At 38.8% G+C, this 22,128-nt stretch overlaps 1 protein-coding gene across 4 annotated transcripts in view; it reads left to right on the forward strand.

The window, feature by feature from the left end:
- Positions 1 to 22,128, forward strand: part of KHDRBS3 (KH RNA binding domain containing, signal transduction associated 3) — a 95,260-nt gene that overhangs the window by 34,490 nt on the left and 38,642 nt on the right. For all 4 annotated transcript variants that reach the window (XR_008731378.1, XM_055704909.1, XM_055704910.1 and 1 more), the window contains exons 3-5: positions 2,735 to 2,851; positions 9,862 to 10,008; positions 14,115 to 14,254. Coding sequence is in view for 3 of the 4 variants with exons in the window: in XM_055704909.1 (XP_055560884.1) it covers positions 2,735 to 2,851; positions 9,862 to 10,008; positions 14,115 to 14,254 (404 nt within the window). In the remaining variant the exon portion in view is untranslated. The remainder of the gene's footprint in view (positions 1 to 2,734; positions 2,852 to 9,861; positions 10,009 to 14,114; positions 14,255 to 22,128) is intronic.

The raw sequence follows: 22,128 nt of genomic DNA on the forward strand, positions 1-22,128 counted from the left end.
CCCCGTTGTTAAGTGTTTTCAGATTCCTCCAGAGGAACAGGAAGATCAAAGAAGCCCATCTTGGCCCTTTAGTGAAACAGTAGTAGAAGAACAGTCAAAGAGCTTACAAAGTGTTTGTGGCCCAAAAATTGTGAAACAAGTACTTTAAGCCTGTTTGCTCTATAGCATCACTGTATATATTAGGAAGAATATATATGTGTGTGTGAATATATACATACATGTCTATAAGTGGAAGAAATTCTTTACTGTGAAGGTGGTGAGACACTGGCCCAGGCTGCCCAGAGCAGCTGTGGGTGCCCCATCCCTGGCAGTGCTCAAGGCCAGGCTGGACAAGGCTGGGAGCAGCCTGGTCTGGTGGAAGGTGTCCCTGCCCATGGCAGGGGGGTGGGAACTAGATGGTCTTTAAGGTCCCTTCCAACCCAAACCATTCTGTGATTCTGTGACTATATTTTACTTGTGCCTAGAACTATCGTTATGTTAACATGGTTGTGGCACTATAGATTCCAACACTGTGAATAACCCAGTTTTACGGATTTGCATTTGGGATAGTAAATATTCCTGAATAGTTGCTTGTTGATAAATAATCTCTATTGCAGTGTTTTGACAGGAATTATGGTGGGATGACCTTTGGCTGGCAGGTGCTCACCAAGCTGCTTGATCACTTCCCCCCTCAATAGGCGGATGAGGGGGGAAAGCAGGATGAAAAAATCAGTGTCTTGAGATGAGGATAGGGAGATGGTTCACAAATTAGTCATGGCTAAAACAGACCTGACTTGGGGAAGATGATTTTATTGCCTATTAATTGTAACAGAAGGATAGTGAGAAGTAGAACAAAACTAAAACTGCCTTTCCTACACCCCCCTGTTCTTTCTTGACCGAAATTCACTTCTCATTCTTCTACCACCTTCCCAAGTGGCATGGAGGGATAGGGAATTGGGGGTTCTGGTCAGCTCATGACACTCTCTGCTCTGCCCTCCTCAGGTTCTTCCCATGATCCATCCTGGGGTTCCTCCCACAGGATACAGTTGTTCACAAACTGCTCTAATGGGGGTCCCTTCTTGAAGAACTGTACCCTGTAGAACAGACTTCTCTGGTGTGGGTCCCCCATGGTGTCACAGGACCTGCCAGAAACTTTGCTCTGGCATGAGCTCTCCATGGGCTGCAGCTTCCTTGGGTACATCCACCTGCTCCAGTGTAGGGTCTTCCATGGGTGGCAGGGTGGATATCTGCTCCACTGTGGCTCTCCATGGGCTGCAGGGGCACAGCCTGCCTCACCATGGTCTTCAGGTGCCTGGAGCGCCTTCTCCCCCTCCTTCTTCACTGACCTTGGTGTCTGCAGAGTTGTTGTGCTCACATTCTCATTTGTCTCAGCTTTGCAGTGGTTTTACCCTTTCTTAAATACGTTATCACATAGGTGCTATGTAGCTGATGGGCCAAGCTTTGGGCAATGGTGGGTCTGTCTTGGAGCTGACTCTATCCAACATGGGGACAGCTTCTGGCATCTTCTCACAGAAGTCACCACTGCAGCCTCCTGCTACGAAAACTTTGCTGTGTAAATCCAATACAGGAATAAATTACTACATTCAGCAAGTGTTTATGAAAACTTTGCTGTGTAAATCCAATACAGGAATAAATTACTACATTCAGCAAGTGTTTACAGCATTCCAGACCAACTTCCAAGTATAGTTCATGATTATCATCTTTTTTTGTGATTTTTTTTTCCCCCAACTAAAATAGTTCTCTGCATACTAGGTGAATCCTTATCTAGCTAGCCTTCAAATTTTATATACCTTCCAAAATGCAGTGCAGCAATAACAGAAGAGAACTGCTGAATGTACACAACTTTTCTCCTGGTGTATGTGACTGGGAATATGTGCCCTATGGAGCAGTGCTCATGAGAACTTTCACACCTGCTTGTTCTACTACGTCCAGTTTTGTGTCCTTGACATGACAATAGGAAGACTCTCCCTTTCTGTGTTTTTTTTAATGAATTTTTTGATACCTGTTTTCTTTAGCCTGCTTTCCCTCTGAAGCACCTTCTGGGCAGAAAGAGACCCAGCTGTATGTTCTGATGTTTTGTATGAACAGAAACAGTTGGGGTTTCTTTGTCTTTGTTTTTGTGGCTCACCACTTTCTTCTCCCTAGTTACCTTAATGGTGTAATGCCATGGGTATGAACACCACTGGCTTTGGTAAACTTCAGTGATAATGGGGTATGAGTGGCAGTTGACAAGATAGCAGTTCTGGTTTGGGACTGGATTTTTATGCTTATGTTCTCCGGATTTAATTCTGTGCTTGTTTCTGTTACTTGATAAATCTCCAAGGGAGGACAAGGCAATTAAGATACTACTTTTCTTCAGAGCTTTGTTATCTCTATTCTTCATAGCTTTTTGTATCTGTGAGATTGCCAGCTTTTTTATGGTCATGTACCTGGTAACAATTGTTGAAAACCTGAATTGCAGTTTGAGCACATCTGTTCTCAATGTTGAATGGGATAAACACAAAGTTCTCTTCATACTATTTGATTTCTTTGAGTTCAGATACTTGTTTCTGTTGACATCTGGTGGAGCCGCTAACATGCTGTTACTGTCCTACAGAGTTGTACTTAATGACTGTGTAGTTTATGATCTAATACTTGTTTGCACCCAGAACAAAATTGTTTCAGCAAAATACTCCATTTTGCATACTTATGCTTAAAAATCCACTGAGCTTAATGGCTTTTTGTTTTCTTACAGTTCAACTTTGTGGGAAAACTTTTGGGTCCACGTGGCAATTCTCTAAAGCGCTTACAGGAAGAAACACTGACAAAAATGTCTATTTTGGGAAAGGGTTCTATGAGGGACAAGACAAAGGTAAGCCCTGAGTATGTTAGTGGAGTGTTTGATACCTGAAATTCATAACTTATCTAATATTTCTGGGGAGGTGAACAAACACTGTGATAAAAATTGCAGCAAATAAAAAGCATAGGTTAGCCTCTCATTAGCTAGATTCAGATAGTCTGTTTTCTCTAAGGTCTCTGTTTTTAGTGAGTGTTTTGAGGCTACCATGAGCTGTACATAATCGCAAAATGGAGTAATGCATTTCACTGGTAAGAGAAGCAGCAATATGTTTATTGGTGTAGAACAGATTTAACCAAGTTTGATAGTGAATGCAACAGTGTGAAAGCAACACAAGCTTCAGTGGCAAGGTCCACTGGATTGTTTACTGCACAGAGGACAGGGTCAGATAAAACTGTAAAGACGATCCTCCTGTTGAGTCATGGGGGAGGTTCAGAAAGGACCCCCTTGCCTTCTCAACTCCTCAGGGGGGAGTTTAGCTGCACCTGGATCCAGACTTCTCAGACTTGGTCAACAGTTTCTAGCTAAAGAATTATATATGCGCAATCAATCCTTTATACCACTTAGCTAGGATTTCAAAGTTTAGCATGCTGTTAATCACTTACCGAGAACCTGTTGTGGCAAGGAATCTCTCAACCTTAATGAGTGACCTTGAGAGATGTCCCTGCTCAAGGGGAGATCTTGGTGTGCAGCCCACTGCCATGCAGGAGAGCTCAACAAGCTCTGGGCTGTCCACTATTTATGAGGTAAAATGATTGACTCGGCCATACTGACATACCACCCATATTTTGCGTAGCACCCAAACTGTGATCCTGGGGACTTAAGTGGGGCATTACCAGTAGCATGTTCTAGATTGGTCTTGTACAGCTTGAGTAATGCCCAAGTGCGCATGGCAGTGTCCTCACTTTTGAAGGAACCTGAGTTCTAGATAGATCCAAACAAACTTTTTGACAGGAAAAAAAAATTTACACCAAACATGTAAATTTAATAACACTTCATCATCTGTTTTTATCTGTCTAGGAGATAAAATACACCCAGAAAAGTCACAGCTCTGAAGATGACTTGTGCAACTTAAGCAATTGACAAATTGCAGTTGTTTCTATCGGAAGTATTTAGTTAAGAGTGGACATATCCATTACAAGAACTGAAGTAGACAGCCGAAGAGAAACCTTTAGCTTGATAGGGGTACTAATAATCAGTGTCACTCTTTACTGACCTAGATCTCTAGCAATATTTGTAGCAGATAAGTGTATATCAGTGAGGAGGTATCACCTGTCTGGTAAGCTGCATTAATTGGAGCATTCCTAGTGATGCAAGTTAAAACACTGAACTATTTCTTGCCTGTAGCATACCATGTTTTATAGGCCTCTGGTGAAATATTCCTGTGGTTATGCAATAATCTGAAACTTAAAAAATACTGTGCACTATAAAGACTGATAGGCATGCATATGGAAGAGTGACTTAGAGGGTTGGCTACTGAATTTCCTAAACTGTGTATATTTTTAGCACATTTTTATTTGACTTTTCTTGATTGAGATGCTAGCTGAAACTGCTTAAATTTTTTTTTGTGGTCAATAAAGTTGTGAGTTTAAGCTATTTTTTGCAGAGAACTTAAATATGATTAATTCTGAGTTCAGAAACAGTAAGATTCCTGTCATTGTGGGTCTGCTTGTATTTTTGAAAGGGACAGTGCAGAGGAACCAGTTGGATACTTTGGAACAATACAGCTGGAATAGCTTCTGCGTACCTATTTGGACTAGTCCTTCAGAAAGCATCATTCAGAACTAAAGCAAAGTAAATTAATGACACTGGTTTGAGTACTCAATTGAACCTACAGGATATGTGCAAGAAAGTACTCTTGCCGCACAGGGATCCTAAATGAATTTGCACTCATGCCTAGTTCTCTGGGGACATGGCTCAGCAAGCCAGAGACACTCTGTATGTGGAGAACTTAACCAATAAGAATTTAAGATTATTTTTTTCTGGATTCACGTAGATTATCTGTGTACTAGTTGTTTCAACCATACCTCTTTCACTAACATAACTAAATTTTTGCCTTGATCTTCGTACATTCTTGTTCAGCATTTTGAAACCACTGCATTAAACTTGTCTAGACAACTAGCAAATAAGAGAACCTTATTTAACCTTAATTATACAGTTTTGTTCTATGAGAAAGAAGTGGTCTTTGCTGAAAAGAAGCCCAGGACTGAATTACATGGTGTCAGCAAACTTCTGCTCAGAAAGGCTGGCAAGCTCTCACACATGAACAGTTTTTGCATTACTTGGAAAATCTAGTTGAGTCTTTAGTGTGGTATTGACAAGTAATGAAGTACATCACTCTTAGAATCATAGAATGGTTTGGGTTGGAAGGGACCTTTTAAAGGTCATCTAGTCTAACCCCCCTCAGCAGTGAGCAGGGACATTATCAACTAGATCAGGTTGCTCAAAACCTGGTCCAGCCTGACCTTAAATGTTTCTAGGAATGGGGCTTTTGCCATGTCTCTGGGCAACCTGTTCTGATGTTTCACCACCCTCACTGTAAAAAATTTCTTCCTTACTCCTAGCCTGAGCCTACCCTCTTAGTTTAAAACCATTAGCCCTTGTCCTGTTGCTACAGGCCCTACTTTTGCACTGTTTGATACATTTCAAATCTGCAGAGAAACCTGAGTTGCTCCTATAGGAGAATAATAGGTAAATAGTGTACACTAATTTTTCTGGTTGCAAATAATCAGGTGCCAAAACAGGCAATTTCAGTGCTGCCTTGGCAGTGCTCAGAGCACTGGTCTGGAGAAGGTAAATGGTGAACCAAGGCAATGAGCCAGCCTAGAGACACACATGGGAGATACATGTGGCTCCTGCTCTACCACGCAGTCTCTCCAGCATAGCTGCTTCTCCCTGTTTCCTAACGCACTCTCTGACCAAACAGAAAATCCACAAGTTCCTAGCCTGCTACTTTTCATCTTAGAGGACAGGAGAAATTGATTAAAAAGTGTAATTGCCACTATGTAGGATTTTCTTCTAATTCTCATTGAGGTTTTGATTTATAGAAGGGTCAGATGAAAGTGAAATCTCCTGAACAATATTGTTTGCTCCTGGTGAACAGAAAATTGGAGCAAACCTTGTTTTCAGAAGTGCATCGTTATTATAAGACAATGTTCAATGGCACAAACTGTCATTTAAAAATAAAAAAATTCTGGGGAAAAACCCTATTTTCAGTTTCAAAGCACTGTTGTGGTTAGAATTTTTGTTAGACAGCAAAATCTTTGGAATTACATTGTCACAGATAAAAAACTTCAGCTGATAAATTAGTACTCTTTACACTGAAGCCAGATTTGCCCCGCAAAACAGATGAGGATCTGATCTGTTGTCTCTTTAACAAGTTCATTGCAGCACCTTTGCTGTCACTGGAAGTGAGACTGCATATGCTGTATAGCTGCTTAGTGATGGTCATCACAGGTTCTGGGATGTACCAGTTGGTGGAGGCTTCGGATCAGATTGTCAGGTATTCCTAAACACTTAACATGTTCATATACCTGCTATATCACCAGTTTTAAGTGAATAATGATGGTTACCTCTTCCGAGAAACAGTGGAAGTAAGCTTCACAGATTTCTCAACTAAATTTCTAAATACTTTTTTCTTCAAATTTTTTGAACTTTTGTGAGAACTTCAAAGGCTTTTGGGAGAAAGCTAATTAGTGCGAAAGGTTAAGAACATGCAGCAAAGATCACCATTATTTTGTGCAAGTTCTTTAAGGAAAGATTTGGATAAACCAGTATGAGAGATACAGATAAACCAGTCTGACTTTAAATTCATTTTGGGCAACAGTATTTCTCTAGCTCTTGACTTGTAATTGGCTTTTTAGGAAGCAGAGTGGACACCCTAATAAGACATTTTGGTTTAAGAGCACATTCAGGAAAGTCTTTTGTTCTGTATCTTTGTTCCTTATTCCTTCAACTGAGTTCCAGAATCAGTCTAGGCTTTTATTTCCATCTCTTGTCAACACCTGGAGGACCATTTAATGTATCTACTTGTGATATATAGTATCTAAATTCAGTAATTCTCTGTGCTGTCACTTTATTGCTGACTTCTCACTAGTCGGTACTGAGATACCTTCTGCTAGATTACTCAGGCTTTCATGTGTCTATAGGCAAGTGAAAAAATAAAAAGGACCTGCTTCAGAATTTCTTTATTCCATGAAAAGGTTGCTTTTATATTGTAAATCTGAAGAAATAACTTAAAGCCTTCCATACTAATTGGTTATTCATGTGTTACCAATACTTTGACACTAGTACAGGCCTTTCAACAACTCAAATATTCTGAATGGTTTATAAAATCTGACAGAAGCCAAATTTAAGATACCATTAAAAATAGGTATCAGGTAGTACCTAAAGAAATCTAAAACCTAAATCAAAGATGTAGTGAAGGTGAAAATGGACAGTACTGTGAGCATATGTTAATAAATACTGCTATGCAACTTCTGATTTAAAGTAGTAGACTTCTAGGGCTTGTATCTGGTTCCTGATGGCTTGACAAGTAGGATGAAAAGCAGAAGGTTCTATAGGTACAATGGAACACACAGCAAAGTGTGTATTGACTGTCTTAGGCATGTTGCCAGGTGCCTTGTGCCGCTGTGCATTGTAAGCCGTGCTGGTGCTGTGCTTTGTTCTGGACCATGAAGGGATGAACTACAACAGCACGTGGTACAAAGCAAACAGGGTAAGCGTTCCTGTAAGGCCTCCAGAGCCCCGTACTGTAGTGATGTGTCTGTACGGAAAACACAAAGTTAAATCAGATTGTCCAAACCATGAATAGTTCAGTGTGATAACTTTTGTGCAAGAAGATGGAAACTTAAAGGACAGGGGTTTATTCATTTTTCTTTTTTTTTTGAGGGGAGGGGTTGTGGATTTAGTTGTTGGGGTTTTTTTTCGGGAAAAAAGGTGGGGTGGTGACATTGCTGTCTTTCAGCTCACTTGTTCCACATCTGGTTTGCTTTCATCCTTTCAGCAGCTCTCAGATCTCCCTTACAGTGAGGAAAAACAATGTTCTTTGTTTTGGCCAGCCTGGCAGCATCCACATGCACTGGGCAAGCCTAGGCAATGTATGTGCCATCAGGTAATGGAAGGCAGGGGATTTTGTGGGAGCTAAAAATATTGTCAGTGAGGGATACTGGAATGAGAGCAAGCTGTGGCTTTTGTCTTGGTCATCATGGGGGATAAAAAACACCTGAAATGCTTCATGTATGCCCAAGGTTGGGATGTGTAGGCCAGTGAGTGAACTAATTTGTGTGGTGTTAGTTGTGGAGAGTAGTGTGTTGCCAAATCATGTTACAGCATTAAAAAAAAATAATAAAGTGAACTTCGCAAGTGAAGCAAGATAAAAGGATAAAGTTACTTAAAAAGCTTGCTTATGGGCAAGATTTTAGAACAACCTGCATTGAAATTTCTTACATAATTTGTTCAGATTCCTGATTGAAACCCTTTCACCAGGGATTGCAGATGAAATTGTGACTTTTCTATTGTTTGTTGCTATTACCAGGCAAGTTGATTGATAACCACAGAAATGGATTTTCTTAATTCTCAGTTCTCTGCATATCTAAATGCACAGTGTTTTCTTCCCTTTAAAAGAGGGATGGGGAGTGCTTGACAGAATGTATGTACTAAAAAGCCAAAGAAAATGTATATGGGGAACTCCACTGATGAAAACATCTAGCTTCCAGTGCTAGATAATAGTTCATATAGATAAGTTCGTCTTAAAGTAGTTGTGAGAAACAGTTCCTATTAAAACTAAAATGTTTAAGAGCTGTAATGTTTATGTTTACTTCCAGTTTCCAAGATCTGTTACTTGTATTGACAAGGAATGATTTTGCTGACAAAGTCTAATCCTGCTGACTCTGGCCTCTAATACTTTTGCTGTGAATGCTCTAACAGCTAACTAGATTGTTTTATTTTTTTAAACATCCATATAGTTAAATGTGAAGTATGATGACAAAAATGTTATTTATGAGAAGCAGAAAAGGATTGTTACTTATAAACCTCAACCCATAATTAAGGGATGTGCATGGGGGGAGATTTCAACTGTTAAACTATAATTTTAGTCACCTAAAGGATGAAGTACTTACCTGGTTCTTGCTACATACACTAAGCAGCAGGGGAGAATTCTTAGGGCTTTTGTTTTCAGATAGCAGAACTGCTAAGAATTTGATACAATGTTATCTGGTGATGCAATGAAATTTTTAATGATGTTTAGTCTCTTTGGAGTGCACCTGTCATACACATGGGAGGAGGGCAACCTATCTGACACTAATGAATGATGTCCTTTAGGTCTGTGAACATTTTGCATGTGAATGCAAGTATTTGAGAACTGAGCTCTGCTCCACTACATTGAAATCATAGTTTCTCAGTCATATTGAAGTGGATGAATAAAAGAAAATCTCTTCTGAAATAGCTAGTGAGCTCTTTCCTCTAATGTCCTCCTCCTTTGTCTCATGCTGTTACTCTCATGTCCACGTAGCGCAGTTCTGTGAAGGATGTACTTGTCGGGTAGAAATCTTGGTGAGAATAGGAAAACAGAGGTATCTGAGCAGTGCAGTAACACTAAGATCAAAATAATATTGGTAAAAGAATCTTGCTCTTCCAGAATATTAGATCAAACCTATTTCTAAAGACTACTTTTGAGAAGAGGCTTCAAGTTAACTTATGGTTCTCAGTGTCTTCTATATGAAACTGGTGCACTTGGGGAAAACTCCTGGGAACACTCTCCCCTGTGCTAGTTTCCTCATGTGAACAGAAGCTGATGGGTCCTATTTTGTGTGTTACTGATCATTTAATGTTGATAAGCAAACTGATACTATTCTGTTATTTTAGCAACATGATTGAAGTGTATCAGAAAAGTAATTATACATTTTTTTTAGTTGCTGCATCTGACCATGAGTAAACAGTATGTACAAATGCCTCTGACACAATTTCAGCTCTATAATATGTTTAAAATAAGATGGAAAAAACCCAACTTTTTTCTCATCTCCTAGGAGGAAGAGTTGAGAAAAAGTGGAGAGGCAAAGTACTTCCACCTAAATGATGACCTACACGTTTTAATTGAAGTATTTGCGCCACCAGCAGAAGCATATGCCAGAATGGGACATGCATTGGAAGAAATCAAGAAGTTCCTTATCCCTGTTAGTATTTTAATTTTTGAATAAAAATTTTGGTAGCCTTGAGTGAGAAATTTTGTGTATTTTACTAACTTACTGCACAATACTGGTCAGGTCATGTTGCATGATTTCCTTCACCTGTGATATAGGCAGTTATTGGGTGAATGCATAACTGTCCATATACATGCATCTCATGATACGACCTATAGTAAAAGAGCAACTTATTCTTAACTGGTTATGTGCAAAATATTTTAAGTCTACAGATAATTGTAAAAACTTGTAAAATGTGGAAAAACAACTTTGTTCGATTAAGGTATGGCTTTTCTGTGTTCCTGTTACAGAACCCTATGCTGATGCTTCAGATGTTTCATTAAGAATAAATAAATCTGACAATGTAGTATTGCTTCCACCCATAATCCTGGTTTAGTATTCAGTGCTGAGAATCAATACAACTTTATCTTTTTCACATAGCTAGTTGATACATGGGTTATACTTCTGGTGTATACTTCAGCTTGTGATGTATGAATGGTAAAAGGAGATGTGATTTCCAGCATAAGGGTGTACTGCAGGTTTGGGATATGTATAGGCAGTGGTATGGCAGGGTTTTCAGTGTCCTACAGAAGATTCCTTTATTTGTTTCTCATGTAAGGACTGACCTCAATTGCTTTGCGATGTTAAACTGCTTGGAAAATTCCAAACTGTCAAGCTGGGACAGCTGAGTGGAAGCTGGGGTAGAAGGTGAGGTGAGGCATGAAGCTCCTAACTTTTTATTGGTTATCAAATGAATGAATAAAGCAAAGCATTCTCAAGGTGCATTGACTAATATTTATTTTTACTGCTGAAAATGTTGTCCAAGTGTTAGTCTTTATTTGTGTCAGGTCTTGGAAATGTGGGAGACCTAGCTAAGCAAACATTGCTAAGGTGTATAATCTGAGTGACAGCAGCATCAAAATGTTTGAGGGTATAGTCAGTGTAGCTGTCTTCAGGATCAGCTGGGGATGGATGCCTCTTGTTTGGCCACTACAGCCTGTTGTGGGTAGAACTGCCAGCTCTACTTTGAGCTGAAACAGTTGGTGCTGATGACCTGACAGTATGTATGCATTTTGGGGACTTTAATTTGTACTAAACCTAGTCCAGACCCATGAAACTGAAGTCCCCAAGTCAATGAGTTGATGGTGTGCTCCTTGAGTTTTTTCTTCTGGCATGTTTTTCTTTCAATGAAAGTCAATTCATATGCCCCAGTACTGCTCCATGGCAGGAACCAGAGCATGGTAAGTAATGATCATCAGGAGGTTCATTCAGGAATACATCCTGATGTGAAATAACGCACTAATGTAGGTGCAGCTTTTGATGGTTAAAAACTAAATGTCTTGAGCATTATGTTCTCATGTTATAAAGAAGCAAGCACTGCATAATAGTTTTTTCTACAGGTTCCACATGGCTTTTGTCTTGAGGTTTACGAATAGGTAAATTTAAAACATATTGTTCAAACATCCTAACTGATCTGGGGATACTGAACAGAATATTTGAAGGAATGCTGGCCTGTTATGATGTTGAAGGTTACTGTAGTTGCATGATTTGTGATTCGATTGTATGAAGTGATAAGGAAGAATTAACTTCTTGGCTATTCTAGTGAGCAAATACCTGCTTTCTTTTTAGATGGAAATATGATCAATTATAGATGAGTGCTTTTCTGCATGCACTGGAAGTAAGGATATATCTGGTATTTGCATGCCTTCTTCATCAGAGATCTTATTTGTCTTTGTTAGGCTTGATTCACCTAATCATAATAAATGAAGTAAGCTTGTCAAAACCTAGCCATTACTCTGCTGCTGTGAAGCCAGTAGAATTAGACTGATAATGAGCAGTTCCATTCATTGGTTTTACACTTTTCCATCTCAACATTTGATCATTGCGCTTTTATTGTACTGAGTTGAACTGATTCTACATAATCTTTTTGGAACTATGGAATCAAGCAAGCACTCTTAATTTCCCTTTGGCTTTTCAAATGTAATCTTAGCCGAATGGTTCTAAAAATGCCTAAATCTCTTCTGCCCACCTCGCCCTTGCAGCAGCTGCTCCAGGAAGCAATAAGGAGCAGCTTTGTCTTCTCTATAGAACTACTATTTGCTTAGTTCAGTCCTGTTCCTAATGCTGTGTAGGGAGAAAATATCTTGCATGTATCTTGATGACTCGGTCACTCCTACAGAAGAAAACATCCTCCATGTTCAGAGAAGACCGTAGTCAGTCAGGATGGGCAATATTCGTAAGAAGAGAGTACATCTATTAAACTGAAATTTGTCAGCAACATTTGACTGAAATTTGAGTGTCACCTCAGCATGAACTGTACAGGGATGAGTACAGTCTAAAGGTTTCCAAGTCCATCGTGTGTTCTAGGTGAGGAAAAGATTGCTGTCTCCTCAGTTGACTTGAAGTGTACTGTTTTCCAGTAGTGGGCAGTCAGAAGTTGACCATCTGTTACTTTTAATTGAAGAATCCAATTCAGTCTAATGGATTAACAGTACTTATCATGGCTTCCTTGTACTACCCCTTTGCTCTGTACCCTCTTGCAGCTTCTGGCGTGTGTGATATGGACCATATTTTCGGTTCTTTGCCTTTACACAGTGGAGTCCTTGTCTGTGACTGAGGCGGCTGGTATGTCTGGTAGTATGCTACTGGAAAAATCAGAAAGCATCAGGGAGAAAAGAATAAGGACTTAACATGCGTACTGGCAACCTAAGCACATCTTTGTTAAGAAATCAAATGTAATTATTGTGAAATGATCAAAGGTGATTTTCCAGGAGCCCAATTCTCCCCAAGACATTCTTCTCAGAAGATATAAAGGGCATCCCTCATACATGTCATGTCAGAACTTTGAGACCTGTATGTTTGTGGTACAGTTCCTTCGCATTTTCTTTCAAAGCTGAATTTTTGTTGCATAGAAATTTTGTATTTTTAGTCAGTTGTGGTCCAGCAACAGATTACAAATATAAAACGAGTTTCTGTACAGTAGTTGGCCAGAGTAGTGTTCAATTGCCTGATTGTGTTCTACTCCTTGTGATGGCCTGGCTGTGCTTTGGGTACAAGCAGTTTTGTAATGGAATCGGTTTCTCCAAAGCTTCAGTCAGTTTGAAACAATTGATTCATCTTTCAGACTTTTTTCTTGTTCACTGGTTGGTTTTCTGCTGCTAAGTAAGTATGATCTTACATGGGCAGTTGTGGGTTAAACTTAAGAGCCTGTACAAGACAGTTTGAACAAAATGCTTTTAGAGTGCCACTTTTTTAATGCTAGTAACTATTTTCTTCAATGGCATGTAAAGGAAATCTTATTTCTGTTCATAGAAGTCTAAGGAAAGTGGAATGTCAAGAGTTCATTGCTGTATCTGTTACTGTGATGCGCTCGTTTTGGAGGTTGGCTCAGGGTTCCTGAAAACTCTTGCTTATTTGAGAAATAACATATTAATATCCCATGTAAATAACTTCAGCTTTCTTTTTCATAGGCCTCAAGAGGTTTTGTGCAGAATAAGGGACAAGGCATGTGTCTTCAGCTTGTTTACTGTTGCATATTGTAGAATTTAAATTTTTGGTGCCCTTTTTATTAGACAATAGTGCATGTGTGTATTGAATGAATTTCCTTGTTTAATCTTTAACTCCTGATTTTAAAAGTGTAGCTATCTATAATCTATTCCTTCTTTTTGAGGGGCTGTTCTCAACAGAGTGGGTTCTGTTACTGCTTTGCAACACCAGGCAACGACATTTCCCCTGTTCTTAATACATCATTCTACAACTGGAACTACAAACCAGATCTCAGCTCAGAATATGGCACCTTGATTTTGTTGTTGTTTCACCCTAGTTATGGCATTCTAACATTGGCATTTTAATTGGTAAAGCTATGTGGAGGTAATATGCAGTGGGAAGGAAAATAATGCCTCAGCAAAACCTGCAATTAATATGTAGAATTCCTTTAGAAACTTTGACTGAATAATATGCCTATTATATTATGAATATTAAAATTTTCAGTGCGATGTTCAGCTTTTTAAGAGGAAACTTTCAGGAGCAGTGTATTCTGGTAGTAACTTGGTGTGGTGGTTGAACAGTTTGTTTTTCTCGCTCTGCCCCCCCTGTTTTAGGATTACAATGATGAAATCAGACAGGCACAACTTCAAGAATTAACATATTTAAATGGTGGCTCAGAAAATGCAGAAGTTCCAGTAGTTCGTGGAAAAGCATCTATTCGAGCAAGAGGAGTGCCAGTTCCTGCTTTGTCCAGGTAAGTATCTGAGCTGCAGTGGAATTTCATTTGAATGTACATATTTTAAGCTTTTCCCTTTAAACACAACACTACCCATGTGCCCCCACCCCCAAGTACCCAGTGAAATACATGAAGGATTCGCATAATATGAGCAAAAGATTAGGGAAACAGTCGAGTCATTGGAGATAGCCTAATTGGTTTAGACTGCATTAACAGTGGTGGTGGGTTTTGTGGCATGAAACTTGAATGATACCTATGTTAAGAAACGGTGTGCATCACACAAGGTGTTCAGTCTTAATGTGAGCATCTGCTTGACTTCTAACTGGGTTGTTCCTTCAGGTGCACTTAGGGTCTATGTGTGGGCGCAGTGAAGCTCACAGCTTTAAAAAAATGGTAAATTTAGCTTGCCTTGATTGACATACAAATTTCAGAGCAATTTCTTTAACCTATGGAATACACATTCCTTTTTTACTGTATTGCTAAGTTCTTGTAGTCATGATGAAAGTTACAGAAGTGCTTTGGTAGTAGAATTTGGATTTAGTCTCATTTGAGTAGCACTTAGTAAAAGTGGCTTTTGATTCAGGAATAGGCAAGTCTACTGCTTTGCTTTGTTTCTCTTTGACACAGGAGATGTTTTGTTTCTACTTTAGCATCCCCTGTCTTTGCAGTACTGAGATGACAGCTACAACTCTTTTGAGTACTGAAGTGTGAAAACAAAGTGCATAACTGTTTCTGTTACAGTACAGAGAGACTGTGGCTGCAGCAGCTAAGTGTAACTCTTCTACAGTAAACTATTTTCCTTCAGTTGTAGCTATGGTTCTTACTAATGCAAGCTTGAAACCTGCATTTCAGGTTTTCAAATTTCAAAACAGTATTCTGAAGTGTTTTAACTCAGATTAAGTGTGGTGGGGAAAAAAGGCACTGAGGAATTACTCCATTTATATAGATCTACTTACACAGTTACATGTATCCTGATCATGACTGCAAACACAATGCAGAAGGATCTTAATCTAGAGAATTTACTTACTGATGGTTGTCCTGTAAGAATATCACTATTTTCTCTAAATCAACAATTTTTTGTTCTTCTATGAAGTAATAATTGTGTAATATATCTGTTCTGCTTCTTGATTTTTTTAATGTTCAGAGCAGTGGTTCCAAGTGACCAAGGCTCACTTCTTTAGCCCTGTAATCAGTCATACAAAAGTGCTTGCGAATTAGAGACCTGATTTGATTTTGGAGGTTGGTTTTTTGCTAATCTGACTTCAGTTCTTAAATATCTGTTTTTAACTTTGCCGTAGATGCCTGTAATGGTTGTTACAGACATTCGCTACAGATACACTTACAGTTCTAATTTGTGTTTTCATTTTTCATGTCCTTAAGCTAGTGTTTCTGGGATATAGAAGTTGTTTGGTTTGATCTTACCACTAAAGCTTGATACCTAACTTCCACTACTAGTATCTAGTACATGAATGCATAATTAATTTATAGGACTGAATTCCTAACATCACTAGTTCCATCCTCTGGATTTTGGTAAATTATTTTTTTCAATCTCCAATTTATGCAAGACACATACGCTGTTACATAGTTCACAAAATCCTTTGTAGTTGGCCTACAACTATTGAAATGGCTTCAAGGCAAATTTAAATGTTATTAGTATTTGACTTGGAGGTGACAGCTAAAAATTGTGGTTTTGTCATCTCCATTTTTCTTAAATGTTTGAAAGAAAATTCAAACGTTGTTGGTTTGACTTGTCCTTACTTCAAGGCTTGTCTTAAACTCAAAGACTTTTTCCCTTCAGAAACTGAAGCACTCTGTTAGCATAATCCTTAAGTGAAATTCAGTGCTACTGAGATAATACAGCCATTCAGTTAAAGTTCTCAACTCAGTTGTGATGCTCTGATGCTTTTTTAGCACAAATTAATTTCAGTAAGTAATACTTTTCTTGAAGGAAAGCTTTGTTAAAGTATTTGTCTTAGTATTAAAACGGTTTAATAGCGAGCATCCCTGAGATTTCTCAGGCTTTGCTTTAACCTCTCCTGGCCTTGTAAAGTGAAGCCTAAAACCTTGATCCTAACCTCCCTTTATAATCTATAGAATACTTTTAAGGTATCAACCTTGATACATGTAACGTCCTGTTGAGGATGCAATATCTGAATGTGTTTTAAGTTCCCAATTTTTTTAAGCCTATATTATTCCTGAATATTTTCACTTTAAAAAAGTACTAATTTATGCCTTTTTTTACTCCTTATTAGACATGTTGAAACTGGAGATAATGCATCTTATCAAGTGCCTTCTTTTAAGAAGACTTGTTACGTGTATATTTAGCTCCATACCAAAATTTTACTTTTTAGAAAACAATACATTTGTTGTGCTTGCATACCAAATTCTAGCTTGTGCACAGGTATGGTAAGTAAATTCCTAACAGTTGTAATTTGATAACTTTTTATTCTGCTATTTCTGGATTAACTACAGGTTCAAAATAAACATGTGTTACCATTCTTATTAATGTGCACATTTAAGCACATTTTGCCAATAAAGTAGCATTTTCCTCTCTAAAAATTCACATTCCTATTGCAAGCATAAGTAAACATAAAATTTAAGGCTCACTCAATTGTGACTCAAATTAAGATATACTGGGAAAGTGAAATTCTAGAGGATGATGATAATAAGCCTGAGCATATGGATAATCTTCCTCGCTACCTTGGGTTGGGTAGAGGGAACAGCTCATGTTACTTACAGCTAGACATCACTGTTAAAATCATAGAATGGTTTGGGTTTGAAGGGATCTTTTAAAGAAAGATTCTGAGAGCCCCATCCAGCCTGGCCTTGGACACATGCACAGCTTCTCTGGGCAATCTGTTGCAGTGCCTCACCACTTTCATTGTAAAGAATTTTGTCCTTATGTCCAATTTAAACCTACCCCCTTTCTGTTTAAAACAGTTGCTCCTTGTCCTGTGACTGCAGACCCTGACTAAAAGTCTCCATCTTTATTATAAGCAGCACTCCTTAAATGTTGAAAGGCCACAGTAAGGGAGAGTTGATTGGGTTCACTCCCCAGATTGAGATGAATTGTATTTGGAAGCAGATAGACTTGGTTTTCACAAAGATGGGGGAAGGAAAAGGTAATTGCTTACAAAGCCAACATGTAGGTACAGTCTAATTAAAGAAATAACAAAATTCTGTTTTATGCTTGCATGAGTGTGTGGATTTTTTACTTTTCCATTTATTCTTTTTATTCATATTTCAGTGTGTGCATGGCTGGAATCCTAATGGTTGAATGACTGTCACCCTACCTGGGGAAAAATAACTGTTGTAGGTTAGAATTTGCTGTCTTACATGTCAGAAGTAATATGAGGTGATGTGGATCACTGCTGCAGTTCTTCACAGCTTCCAGTTGTTCTCCTGTCATGTCTGGAATAGACTGGTTTATTTTTTGAAGAGTAACTTTTTGTTGAGCATGTAGGTACTGTGCTGCAGAAGATTCTGAACTGGCAAAGCCAGTTCAGGATCCAGGACAAAGGCAGGTATTATGCTCGGTGTGTTTTGTGTCTTTAGTCTTGTGATAAATCTCCCAATTCTCACAAAACTGAAACATGGACATACATATGACTGTTCTAAGTTAAAAATGTGAAATAAAACTTGCATAAGAGTAACTTCAACAGTGGCTCATTTTAAAAAAAATTAAAAGGCAGGAAGCCTAGCTCTGAGTGGTATCCAGATGTGTTTGGTATTTTGGTGCTGACATTTTAAAATAACAGGTCTGTTTCACATGTTTAATACAAAACCTGAACAAAAATATTTACTGTTTGAGGAACATTAGGAACATTTTAGTTGTATGAGTTGGTAAAATACTATTTTATTGGCAATCTTCACAGGTACTAATCCAATTGTACTTCTAAACATTCACAGATTTTTTGAGTTTCTTTCTAACATAGTATAATGTGATTTTAAATGGTATTAGATTTTCTTTAGAATGTTTTTCCACACATTAAACTACTCAAACAGTGAGAGGTTGATCAATCACAAAATGCAGTGCTTCAGTAGTACTTTAACTGTACACAGTAAGGTACACTTTTCAGGTTTTGTATATAGTAATTACAGAAGATAATTTTGATACTGGATTTACAAATCACATTGGCGCATTCTAATACTTCTGTGAAAGGCTTGTTCTCTCATTCTGTAAGGTATTTATGGTACCTTTACAGAAATTAAGTACTTAATTTACTCTTTTTCTCACATACTAAATTGCAAGTATAAGTAATGAGAAAATGTTATGGGGGAAAGAGTCAGGTTCCAGCAGAAATCGTTTTCATGACATTATCTTAAAGGAATGCTGTGACATATGAGTTAAATTCTATTATTTTCCCCACTATGTTGGTACACTGTTCTGTGTAGTGAAACAAAAGATATTAAATGAGTTACTGGGATTTGCTTTATTTAGTCTAGACCATGGTAACCAGATTGAAAAAGACCTTTTTCTGCAATGAAGAGCCTGTAAGGTGATTACCCAGCTTTGGGAATAAAATTATTCTTAAATTAACCACCTAAATTACTTGTGTATTTAATGGGGAAGAGTTAACTTCCTTCACTGGATTCACTGCTGCCAAATTAATAAATCCAGGAAAATCAAAACCAAAATGATAAAGATGTAAGAAAATTTCAAAGTTTCTTGTAGCCAGAATAATCTGGTTTACAGCAGTAAAATGTTTCTTTGAGAATAGGATGCAATGGTCTCAAGTACACAGATAATCACAGTTGCTAAAGCATGTCTGGAGGTGACAATAATGGCACCTGGCTAGAAGCTAGGATATGCTGAGTATGTTTAAGTACTGTCTATTTAAAGACATGTAAAGCCTATTTAAAGCATATTTAGTAGAAAATACAGTTAATAGGTACTTAAAGTGTAGGGCTGCCCTCATCCAAAGAAATCTGTGAGATTCTGAATAGTATCCTGTCCTAATATTCAGAAGAGTAGAGTTTTAATTAGAACCGTAGCAAAAAGAAAACCAAACACTAGTTTCTTCTGTGATGCTTCAGTACTCCTGTATTTGCAGTCTTGTAAAACTGAGGAATTGCCAGCAAGGACCTTTTTTATTTCACATGTCCTGAAAATACGGCACGTTAACTCTGTTTCGAAGTATTACACAATCAGTGTGTACAAAAACTTTGAAGACAGGTATGTGGGAGGTTCTGTGCCCATTTGTGCACACAATTAGCCTGGATATGTTGGCAGTCAGAATACATAAAATATGTTCATATGAGCACCAGGGTAAAGAGGATATTCAAAAGGCTTCTGAAAGGGAATGAGATGACAGCATGGTAGGGAGGAAGGAAAATAAAAGCAGAAAGACCCTTCTTGTACTTCAGAATATGAGCAGGTCAAGTCTGACATGGGCTGACAAATGAGTTTTGATAATGTACAACGTTCAAGGTTTGGGAATAATGCTTTGTGGCCTGTAGAAGTGGAAACAAAGATTTTTTTTCTTCTGTAACAAAGAAATAGTGGAAGGATTAAGAGGGCTAACTGATCAAATTTCAGATTCAGAAGCATTTTAATTGAGAGCTAATATAGCAGTTTTCTTTATCAAAAGGAAGTTACTTCCAGTAGTTATGCTGCTTGTAGTGAAATCATGAATTACGTACTTGAACCAAAGTTGTGGGTCAAGACTGTTTCATAGTTATTTGAACAAATGTGCTATATTTTTAAGCGGGAATTTGGTATCTAATCACTGATGCTTGAGTTTCAAAATCTACTTTTCTAAACCTGTAATTAACATGATAGAGTATTTGGTTTTGGGAGAGGAACTCTTCCTTGTTTTAAAAGTTTTATGTCACCTGAAATCTCCATGCCAAGTAGCCTTTCTTTTCAAATTAAACTAAAAGTTATTTTAGGTGGTTTTATAAAGAAAAAAGTCTGTAGGCCATGTGCAAAGACAAGAGTTGGTGATGGCAGCTGAAATTTGGCCTGCAGAATGATGTCCTTGGTCAAACCAGCAAGCAGTGAAAGACTTGGAAGGACTGGGAGTCATGATGAATTTGATGGTAAGGTGTATCTGTGAATGTGATAGCTCAGAGCTGCGATATCTTGATTTGGATGAAATAAGTATAAAAATGAATCTAAATGTTAGTAGGTGCACCAAGGTTTTTGAATAGATAGGTGAGACAGAGTGGAAGAAAAAGGTAGAGAAAAGACTGCCTGCAATTTTTTCAGAGACCTGAGAAGCTGATGGATACCCCTCAAAAGTAGTTCATTAGGAGAGGGGAAAGCCCAGGAAAGTGAAAGAGCAAGATTCTAAAAGGAAAATGTCATTGGATCAAAAATGGTAAATACAACATGGACTATGTGGAAAAACTTCGTAGGAAATCTAGCTGAAAAGTCATTAGATACCTACTGGAAGTGCTTTCTAATACGGTGTATATTTGCACACCACTGGGTATAAAGGGAAAAGTCTATTAACACATTCACTAAACTTAATGGTAGTAGTGGTTGCTTACATTCGAGTATGTGTGAGTGAAGCTTTTACTTAAAAATAAACTACTTCAACCTTAAACACCTGGAGAAATACAGAAATTATAAAGAATTGAAATGGAAAACAAGAGTAGACAAGATGGATCTGAATTGAGAGCTGTGTTGGCTAAGCATAGACAGAAGACGAGAATTGTGGGATGTGTGGGCACTAAACCACCCTAGGGTCATTGGTTCTGCCCCCATGGATAGACACGTTGCTGCATGGGCATGAGTAGAGATGGGTTAAAGGAGTCATAAGTGATGTGAGGGATGTCAAAGTCCAACAAGATGTGCTTCTATGAATACTTAAGTAGCAGTAGGAAGACTAGGGAAAATGTGGGCCCACTGCTGAATGGCACAGGGACCCTGGTGACACAGGGCATGGCAAAGACTAAGGTACTTTAATGACTTTTTGGGCTCAGCCTTTACTAATAAGAGGGGCCTTCTGAAATCCTAGGACCCAAAGATGGGGGGGGAAACTACCTTTGCTGGAAGAGGATCAGCTTAGAGAATAGCAAAGCAGACTGGACACGAGTCTGTGGGCTCTGATGGGATGTACCCATGAGTGCTGAGGCAGTTGACAGATGTCATTGTGAAGCCACTTTCAATCTTTGAACAATTTTGGATATTGAGAGAGGTGCCTGAGGACTGGAGGAAAGTAAATGAGACTTCCCTTCAAAAATGGCAAGGAGAACCTGGTGAACTCTACGGCCAGTCAGCCTCACCTCAGTCCCTGGGAAGGTGATGGAGGAGCTAATCGTGGAAATTTCCAGGCACATAAATGACAAGGTCATCAGGAGGAGTAAACATGGATTTACAAAGGGGAAGTCATACTTGCTCAACATCTGTCCTGGTGGGTAAAGGGAGAGCAGTGGATATTGTCTGCTGTGACTTTGGGAAGGCTGTCTCTAGTAAGATCCTCATAGAGAAACTGTTGATGTGTAGGCTGGATGAAGAGAGGTGGATTGGAATTTGGCTGAATGGCTAGGTCCAGAGGGTGGTGATTGGTGGTACAAAGTCCAGCTGGAGGCCAGTAACAAGCAGTGTACCCCAGGGATCAGTGCTGGGTCCAGGGCAGTGTACCCTCAGCAAGTTTGCAGGTGACACTGAACTGGGAGTAGTGAGTGATATGCCAGAGGGTTGTGCTGCCATGCAGAAGGGACCTTGAGAGGCTGGAGAAATGGCCTGATAGGAACCCCATGAAGCTTAGCAAGGGGAAGTGCAAAACCCTGCACCTGGAGAAGAACCCCATGCACCAGAATATGCTGGAGGCCACCCAGCTGGAAAACAGCTTGGCAGGAGAGAACCTGGGTGGACACCAAGTTGAACATAAACCAGCAATGTACATTTGCTGTGGGGAGGGCTAATGGCATCCTGGGCTGCA

This window comes from Falco cherrug, chromosome 3 (assembly GCF_023634085.1).
Source record: "Falco cherrug isolate bFalChe1 chromosome 3, bFalChe1.pri, whole genome shotgun sequence".
In the NCBI taxonomy this organism is placed as follows: domain Eukaryota; kingdom Metazoa; phylum Chordata; class Aves; order Falconiformes; family Falconidae; genus Falco; species Falco cherrug.